At 37.1% G+C, this 9,913-nt stretch overlaps 1 protein-coding gene across 1 annotated transcript in view; it reads left to right on the top strand.

Moving 5' to 3' along the window:
* Window positions 1-857: 857 nt before the first annotated feature.
* Window positions 858-9,913, top strand: part of DCBLD2 (discoidin, CUB and LCCL domain containing 2) — a gene marked incomplete at its 5' end in the record, with an annotated part of 23,564 nt that continues 14,508 nt past the window's right edge. Inside the window, 5 exons of the mRNA XM_017731652.1 lie at window positions 858-1,119; window positions 4,488-4,625; window positions 5,813-5,864; window positions 7,215-7,287; window positions 9,497-9,630. Coding sequence (XP_017587141.1) covers window positions 858-1,119; window positions 4,488-4,625; window positions 5,813-5,864; window positions 7,215-7,287; window positions 9,497-9,630 — 659 coding nt within the window. The remainder of the gene's footprint in view (window positions 1,120-4,487; window positions 4,626-5,812; window positions 5,865-7,214; window positions 7,288-9,496; window positions 9,631-9,913) is intronic.

A 9,913-nucleotide genomic window follows, 5' to 3' on the forward strand; every position in this document is an offset into this window, starting at 1 on the left:
AGCTTGGCTTACCTTTTCGTATTTAGTAGAGAAACTACACATATTGTTGTATAATATGAAACACTTTTAGCTGTCAAAACAAACTTCTGTCAATACAAATCATGGTGATCATTGTGAACGTTACTCTGAGAACATTCACCCTTCTAAACCAGCACAGAAATTCTTACACTTTTTGTGCTGCTTACTGGGGGAGAAACATGTCTAGATGTTGAGTAATTGAATTTATCCGTTTGCTCTTTATAATTTTATATTGACAATATACAATTTGTGGCCTTGTTTTCCATTTGTTAAACAAACTGGTTTTAGTACTGTTACAGCTGTTTAAAATTAATACTCAAATGTTAGGTAGAGGGCTCCAGGCTGGAGTTAGGATTTCATTTGTTGTGCAAATTCCAAAAAATCGAGTATGTGAATTGCAGCATTTAAATAGTGGTGCAGCAGGAAACAACATATTAGCAGTTTGGTAATGTCAGAGCTGTATTTAAGTTGCTGCATTTTATTTGCTGTCCATTGGCTTTCTACTTCTTTTTCATTATGTTGTCAGTACAGTAATGCAGTAAAACCAATGTGCTCTTGTTTTACTGTCAGGTTTCTCTGTCCTTTTCAGCATCTGTTTCCTTCTGTACTGTGGTATTGAGGGAATATAAAGTAGCAGGGACACTTCCTGTACTGTCCATGCGATTTTTTAAGCCATTACGGGTAAATTTCCATCTCACTGAGGAAGCTGTAGCAGCCCTCTCTGATGATAAGCTAAGCAAAAAACATTAGTTAGATGGTTTTTTCTCACCATTGCTGTGTCATTTGCCTGTTTTCTTGCACCATGGTTGGTGTGGTGTCACGTGAGGCTTTGAAGATGACCATGGGAGCTGATTTCTTTTTCTTCTTTCCTAGGTGATGGGTGTGGACACACTGTGCTGGGCCCTGAGAGTGGGACCCTGGCCTCCATAAACTACCCCCGGACCTCTCCCAACAGCACCGTTTGCGAATGGGAAATCCGTGTGAAGCCTGGGCAGCGAGTTCAGCTCAAGTTTGGTGATTTTGATATTGATGACTCAGATTCCTGTCATTCCAGTTACCTAAGAGTTCATAATGGCATTGGCCCCAACAGGACAGAGATAGGTAGGAGCTTTAATTATCACTATTTGAGAACTGTTGTCTTGTATAGAACTCGGGTGTACTGTTGGTACTTTTGTTACTTTTTGACAACAACTGTGTGCTAAACGCAACACAGATCCTGTAATAATCTTTCATTCTTGAGATTCTCAAAGGAAGCTCTACTGCAATGTAGGGGTTTTTTCTCTGACGTTTCCCAGTAGCTTGCAAAGTTCTTGTAAGCAGTGGAGAGGGAACTGTAAAACTAGAAGCATCTTCATTTTTAAAGAAAGACGTATGTATATATATGTATCTATATCTATAGCTATATATAGATACATATCTTACCTGAAATGCCTTTCTTTTTATATGGATTCACTCTGACTTTAGCTGTTCATCTTGGTGGTGTTAAAGGCTGTCAGGCTTCAGGTGTGTAGTGCAAATATCCTCCATCTTCTGATAATGTTCTTAGATTTTGTTCTCTTCAGGAGAATTTGATGATTAGAAGTCAGTGGGGGTTTTTTCATATAGCAGTGTGATGTTATCATCTGCATCAAGGTATATGTAGAGTGTTAAGGCTCTTGTGGTTACTTTGCATAAAACTCAAAATGAGTTGTCATTCTTCCTTCTCTAAAATTAGTTGTTATTATGCAGATTAACTTTATTTTCTTTCCTGAAGCTTTAATTTGGAGAGAGAGAAAGAGAGATTTACTCACTGAGACCGTTTTTGTGCAGTTCAAATGCTGATCCCGCTAAATTGAGTCTTTTTCTAAAGAGGCTAGTGGACTGTTAGCTTTGTTAACCTCTTTTCCAACTGTTACCTAGGTAAGTGTGTGTGAAAATGAGTATGTGCTTGGAGCTGCTGAGCCAGACTTGGTCTAAAATAGGAAACACTGAATGCCTTAAATGGCAAGGAACGTCAAGTTCTGATAAGTCTATTACTCACTTTTACAAGGGACTTCATGGGTTCGAGTAAATGCCTGCTTCATTTGTTTCTCTTGCTTTTCAGCTGTGGCCTGCTGGTGTAGCAGCACAGTATGTCAAGCAAATGTGTGTGTTGTTCTGCTCTTAATAAATTAAATCACAGGACAAACAGTGATGTTAACAATGGCAAATACAGATCATACAGGGTTTGGGGTTTTTTCGTGTTTGAAGCAACAGACACTGGAGAGATTAAACAGTGACTTGAATTTTCTTGGGAGAAATCTGGATTTATCCTGAGCTTTTCCATTCAAGACTACTGACATGGTCTAACATTAAAATACTTGTTTTAAATAAAATCTGAAATTCAGTCATACCTTTTTTAACCTAAATTGACTTAAAGGTTGGCTGGTTCGATTAAAAAATAAATTGTTACTGGGTTCATTGATAAACAGAGAGGGTTTCTAATGAAGCTTTTGAGGGCTAGTGCTTATTCCAAGCCTGTTGAGTATTTATTAAGAAATCAAAAGAAGCTTCAAATGCTCAGTGTTAGGTTTGTCTCTAGTATAAGTAAGATCTAGAGGAGTTTTTTATTAGATTTCATTACAGTCCAATCACTGTGCATCTGCAGGCAGATGTACTTATTTAAGACATGGGAGTTCCCTCTCCTGCTGTAATGTTGCTGTACAAAAGCACGTGGGGTCCTTCAGTCATACAGACAGAAGAGCAGTATTACATCTTCTGCACATACAGGTGACAGAGGTGTTACTGCAGTCATGCTTTGTCCATTCCTGGTGCTTGCCTTTTCAAAGATTGACAAATATCGGGCAGGAGGCCAGGGAAGAGGTAGAAAAATGATTTATAGTCTCAAAAGTATGTCTTGCTGTGAATCATAAGGTGCATCACTCTACAGTTTGTCAAAGGCCATATGTCCATGGTGCAAGCAGCACTGGAGAGTTTATCCAAGCTAGATTTAAATGGCTTGCACTGTGTGTTTGCCTGAAGAAGGGGATAAATGGTGTTTTGAGAGGATGGTCATGATGGTCAATCACGTAACAAGATCCAGTGGCTGGAAACAAAACTTTAAAAAGGGAAAAGAAAAGGTTGTGTTGGTATAATATAAATTGCATTTAAGTATTGTAAAATCTGTTTTCTGGGTTTTATTAGAAGATACCCTTGCTTTGTTAAAAAAAACCTACCTGAATAAGTAACATCTGGAAAGCTCTGAATAATGATAGGAATTTGTATTTTAACTTCTAAAATTTTTTAACATTGTTTTATTGGTGTTTGGGAGTGCAGATCACTTTTTAAAGGAAATTGACATATTCTATTTATTTTGTATTATATTTGTTAAGAGCTATTCCTGCAGGACGATGCTACTCCACTGCCTTTACTTTGGTATTGTAATTTGCCTTTATTTGAGGAAGGAGTCTTGCCTCTTTTTCTGCTATTTTACAATATGATAACATACTTATTACAAGGAAAGCAAATGGAGTGATTAGCTAAAACAGAGGCAGTGTCATTTACTGCTGGTGATTATCCACTTTGATTATCTACTGCAGAATCTTAAATAGGGTTACAGATGGTTTTTACAATATCAAATGATCAAGGTAGCCTGTAGAACGGAAGATTATTATTTTCTTAACAAGTTAATTAACTGCTCAGTACCTTTTCTAAAGTTTCTAGTTAGTAGGACTGGAGAATTCCCCATTGACTGGGGTCTGTGTAACAGCCATTCATCCATGAATGTGATTTGGTAGCAGTTGTAGAACTTTGTAGGGTAAATACTATCAACATCTGCAGACCGCAGCAGCTGAAATTGTGTTACTTTTGTTCATTTTGTATGGCAAGAGAAGTACCCAGGTACAGAACTTCTGTTGGATTTTTTTAGGTGTGACAAAACAGAAAGAGAACTAACTGGTAATGTGTATTAATGGTGCTCACCTGTGATATGATACATGTATGATACTGCTGAAATGCAGTGAGTTGTGCTTGCTGTTGTCCAGAATTAAGGAAAGTACTTGACAGAAACCATGAAAGAGTCTATGAGGAAGGAGTGCTCCAGCAGCTGAGGGGAAAGGAGGGCTTTTTTCTCATTTGCTTCTGTAGATGCTTCTCATTGTCCTAACTTGATCCTTTTCCTTGAGAGATTCCTCATGTTCTTTGAAGCACTGACTGTGGAGGTTACGCATGGCTAGAGGTGAATGGGATAAGGTCACATTTATCTGCAAGTGTTGGGGTGTGGGAGACCTGATGACAGTGACAAAACAAATGTGGATCTCACAGTCTGCCATGTGCTTTAAATGGTCACTAAGCACATTATTTAGTGTCATGCTCATGTATTTGCTTTTGAATATACACCAGAACTAATGTGAGCCTATGTTGCAGATGAAATAAGATGCTCAAAATTGAATAAGATGCTTATTACTCATGTTGTTTTAAGTCAATATTTGTTCTCCTTCTTCTCTTCACAGGAAAATACTGTGGTTTTGGATTTCAAATGGATGGTTTAATTATTTCAAAAAGTAATGAAGTCACAGTACAGTTCATGAGTGGAATTCACACTTCTGGACGTGGATTTCTTGCAGCTTATTCAACCACTGACAAATCAGGTATTTATAATTATTTAGTAATTTTTCTTCGCTGGCAAAATTAGAGCTATCTAGTAGAAACACAGAACTAAATAATTTACTCTCACATTCTCAAAAATAGCTTCTAAAAATTCAATATACTTTTCATGATACTTCTGTGTAGAAAATTAGACTGCCAGCTACCTAAAAGTTGCTGTAATTTTAAAGAAATGGTATCAAAGCTTGCCTTGCATAGCAGAGGAAAAATGTCAGTTGTCTTATAAATGAAAGAACTGGTTCAGATTCAGGACAAAATGCATTTTTTTCAGGCAGTAGTCAAGGTGGCAGATAGCTAACAAGTTTTCTTATCAAACTGTCTATGTGTTACACAGACTAACCTCATGGAAATTTTTATTTCAGTAGCAGTATCCTCTACTCCCTCAGCTCTTTTATTACATAATTTGCTGATTAGTTTTTTGTCTTTTTCTTGGTTTTTTTACATGGTTTTGATTACTTTAAGCCTCTGAAAGAGGTTGCTGTATTTGTTTTGCATCTCCTCCCACTCATTGTAAAGGTGAGTGATATATGTGGTCTGCAAGGAAGTGAAGGAGTGCCAGCAACTGCTTCAGAAGGCAAAAATCCTATCTGGAAGTTATTCTAAAAAGAGCAGATAAAGAGTTTCAGTTTTTAATTTTGTAGGGGTTTTGATGCTTTCCTTTCTTTATTTTGGACTGTATGTGTTGATACACAGCAGACACAAACATGAAATTTGTGTTATCAGTCATGAATGCCAATAACATGGCATTCTAACATTTGTTCACTGTGGTGCTTGGGTTCAGCACTGCAGAACCATTAAATGCTGGAAACACAGGCCTCTTTAGCTTATTAATTTAATTTTGTGAAAAGAGCATATGTTTCTGCCTCTGATTTACTCTGAAGTATAGCTATAAATTAAAATTAAGCTGCACAGAAAATGAATTTTTGTAGTATGTAACCTTACCTTTTGTCATATTCTCGGTAGATTTCCCAGTTACTCAGACAAATTAGCAAGGTTCTACTGTAATACAAAATCTGTTGCAAGAAAATACAGTAGGATTTTTTTTCTTTTCATTCTGAGACTTTTGGTTAAGCCTCAGAGGCTCAAATGTATGTTTTCCTGCACTTTAAAAAGCATACTCAAGCTTGTTGTCTTTTTATCATCCTCTTGACCTAACATTTTTTCTTTCCAGACTTAATTACCTGTTTAGACTATGCAAGTCACTTTTCCGAACCAGAATTCAAGTAAGACTGATTTTTACCTGTTTCCTTCTCAGTCTCTTTAATGAAGTAATTTTAGTGTTTCTACTTGGCTTTGTTACTTATATCTGATGCAGCTTGAAAATTGGCCATCCAGAGAACTTGAGACACAAACTAATTAGAGTTAGAGCTGAAGAATTTTGATATTTGCACTCCTCCTTCCTCTTCCTGTCTCTCCCATTTGTGTTATATACATGCAGTATACAGTAGAACCTCGTTAATTTGCACTAACACATAGGAGCTAATATCTCATTTCCATAGAAAGAATATTGCTTTTGTAAACATATTACAGCAGGTACACAACTTAATTACTGAAATTCACATTACAGTTACCTAAGGAGCACTAAATAATGGAATGTGTTAGAAATTGCAAACCCATTTCACAGTTTGATGCTCATTAATGAGGTTCTGTGGAGACACAGAATGCTGTACATTCTGATGGGGGAAATGTGTCATTTCCCTGTTTTCTCCTTCTCCATTTCCATCTAAAGCAAAGACAGTGTTTAAAGCTACAGACTGTTGTGGAGTATCTAAGCTTACTTTTTGGAGAACTTAAGCCATGGCATCATGAAACATTCCAAAGTACAACCTTTGCATTTCTCCTTCATTTTCTTAGGTTCCAAAATAGGGCTGTAACTGTAGGTTGTGGCCTTAACATGTGACGAAGTCTCTGAATCCCACTGTTTTCATGGAACCTACAACGTTGCTTCAGCTGTTGGTGAACTGTGGTGAAAATGTTAATGAGTTTACTCCACTTTACTTTTAGCTCTTGAAGATGTAATAATTTTCATGTGTGCAGTATGAAATGGCCCTGGAACATGAACACAGGCTTGCTCCAGAGGTGCTGGTGTCTTGCCTCTTGCTTTTCATGAGCTAGTGGTAATTTGGCCAGATTTTTATTATTAAAGCATTGCCAAAAGCTGTTACAAAATAACATTACTTTTCAGATGTTTTATTTAAGGATGCAAAACAAATAGATATGCAGGTCTCTAGTTCATAAAATAAAATTCATTAATATTGTTACTTATATGACTTTGAATTTACAGGAGCCATGTGGTATTTATATTATAAAATGCCAGCTTTATTAATTCATTATATTGAGATTGGGACTGTACTTTCAGCTGAAACTTAAAACATTTTCAAAGGTCTGTTCTGCTGTTGCGTACTTGTGAGTATTTTTGGTCTGGTTTGATAGGCCTTCCATTAGAAGGTATCATTACATGGTGATACATGAATAGCAGAGTGTTGTAAATCCAAAACATAGTAACTGTTCTATAACAGTAGGAGACTTGTAGGTGCACGCATATCCTGACTTGATATTTCATTCTCTTTCAGTAAGTATTGTCCAGCTGGATGTGTGATTCCTTTTGCTGGTATTTCAGGCACTATTCCTCATGGATACAGAGATGTAAGTAAAAACACCACGGGCTCGAGGGAGTTTTGGTAAAACACGTGGTGGATAATACAAGCCAGTTTTAGTTGTTGGCATTGGTTGTACTTCCTGTATGCTGGGATTTGTACCTCCTGAGAGTGAATAATATGGTACTCATTTTTGAGCACTGGTGCTAAATGACAGGTGCTTCAGATGGTAACATCTCCAAGGAGTGGTGTAGTGGAGTCTTAAATATTTTTGTAAGGCCTGCAGACAAGGGTGGATCAATCAAAAGGTTAGGTGGTTTTTCTACTTCCTGTTTTGTTTTTGTTGGCTTTCTCAGGTTAGAAAAGTGAGATTTATAAAGAAAGAACCAGTTCTTTCAATGATGTCCTCTTGTTTTTGACACTGTAATGCCTCTCTCAGCAGTGTCTCAGTGGCTATCTTAATTTTTGTTACACTTGAGAGATGAAATACTGTTTATGCTCAGCAGCTATAAAATAATTTGCACAACAAAGTTAATACTGTAACAGTAGTTCTATAAATTGGTAATGAGCATCTTTAATAATGTACTATTTACTTAAAACACTGCAAAACCCTATACAGTATTTTTCTAATGTAAGCCTTTGAAGGTCAATTAATGAGCTTGCCATAGGATGGGAGGATGTTCACTTTGTTTATTTTTAAGTGATTATAATTTTGCTAGCACTCTATTAAAAATTACATGAAATCTTTGCTTTTTATCTTAAAATACTCTTTTGATAAGCCCTTAGATCGAGCACAGAGGAAAGACAATGTAAAAATGTTAGTAATCAAAGATTTTAGTATTAAATATGAACTTGAAATGTGTCTGTCTGGTTTTCTTCCCAAATATTTGTAAATCCAAGGCTACTTGCTTAAACAATCACCTCCATGTAAAAATGTCACCACAGTGTAACTGTGTTATATGTCCTGGTCCACAGTGAGTCCTCACTAAATGGCTGCAAGGTCATTTTTGTAGCTGGTAACAAGATGAAATTGATTCTCTGCCTCACAAATTTGCAGCATCTGTGGGAGTTCTGCTTGTTGGGAGTTTTTTTGCCAAAATCTGGAATAATTGTTTTCTATGGAGGAAAAGGAAACTTAAGGAAATAAATGCCTTGTGACTTTCTTTTTGTATACTTTATCACTCAGAAAAGGCAGAGAATTTCCCAGAAGTCAGGCTGTGTGGAAAGAAATGAAATTGTCCAGCACTTTAGACCAAGTTTCAGGTAGAGGTTTCTCATGCATCTCTTTCAAATGTACAGGAACTGGTTGCTGCTTTAAAAAATACCCAAAATCTTGACTCTTTCCTGTGTGACCCTAATGTCCACAGTCCTTGAGGGCTCGGAGCTCTCATTGCTGACATCTGGTGAGTGGGGAGGTGAGAGCTGCATCTCCTGCAGAATCCTGTACTCTTGCTTGAATGGAAAGAGGATCCCAGACCTGCTGGATGTGAGCTTACTCTGTGCAAGCCTGAAGGACTTGGTGTCATGAGTCCCACTCACTGTGGCACAGGCAGCCTGCAAGCCAGGGAAGTGTCACTGTGACATTTGTTGGTAGATTCTGTCACCCAGGGAGAGAAGGCAAGAACATGATACTATGCAAAAACATTTTTTATCACTGATCTTCACTGCCTTGTACAACATAGGTAATTGACTTGTTTAGGATGAGTTGTATGCATTACCATGGCTTTATATGGATGAGAGTGCTGGATGGTTAAACCATGTTTAACCCCAATTTAAGATTAAAAAATACAACCCCTTGGCAAAAAGCTACAAAATCTGCAGTGCATCACCCCTTAATTTTGAGAAAATAAACAAACATACTTTCAATGTGCTTTCTATTAAAAGGTTGTCTATGTATTTACATCTTCAACTTCTGTTGTCTAACATAATTTGTTACAGGCTGAGCCTGGCTGTCTGGCTTCTTCAGACTGATTCACCTTGGTGTTGGTTTGAGGTTATTTGATTACAACAGTTACATTCCAAATACATCTGGGCAAGGACACAGTGAAATGTAGGGCCTTCTTTTTATGTTTTTTCATAAATTCAATATTAAATAAAGGTGAATTGTTTCTAAATAACCAAGGTAACAGTTAACTAAGAAGAGTCTTTTAATGTAACAGTAACATGTAATTGGACAGTGTAACACTTACAATATGTGTTGTAGTGTTTAATTTATTTACTTAGTAGTATTAAATTTTTCTTTCCCTCCCTTCTTCAAGTCATCATCACTTTGTATGGCTGGTGTTCACGCAGGCGTCGTGTCAAATACTCTGGGTGGTCAAATTAATGTTGTAATCAGCAAGGGCATTCCATACTATGAAGGTTCCTTGGCTAACAATGTCACCTCAGAAGTGTAAGTGTCCTTTCTATGATTTCCTTATCTTTAGCACCTTAGAGGTAGTGTCTCACTGAGGGATTAATTTCAGCTAGTGCAGCTCCGTGTTCCCTGAACAGGTTCTCTTCGCTAAGTTTCTCACACTTTTGCTGTGGTTTAATTGTTTTACCAAGTATCTTTAATCTCTAGACCAGAAATTATCATTTTCCTAATTCTGCAAGGAGTTTTTACCATCTTGGCCATAAATTCCTCCTGGTCTGTGGAAAACCAGTAATTTAATGGCAGCTTTTCAGTTGCAGGG

This window comes from Corvus brachyrhynchos, unplaced genomic scaffold (assembly GCF_000691975.1).
Source record: "Corvus brachyrhynchos isolate BGI_N302 unplaced genomic scaffold, ASM69197v1 scaffold3, whole genome shotgun sequence".
Taxonomy (NCBI): Eukaryota; Metazoa; Chordata; class Aves; order Passeriformes; family Corvidae; genus Corvus; species Corvus brachyrhynchos.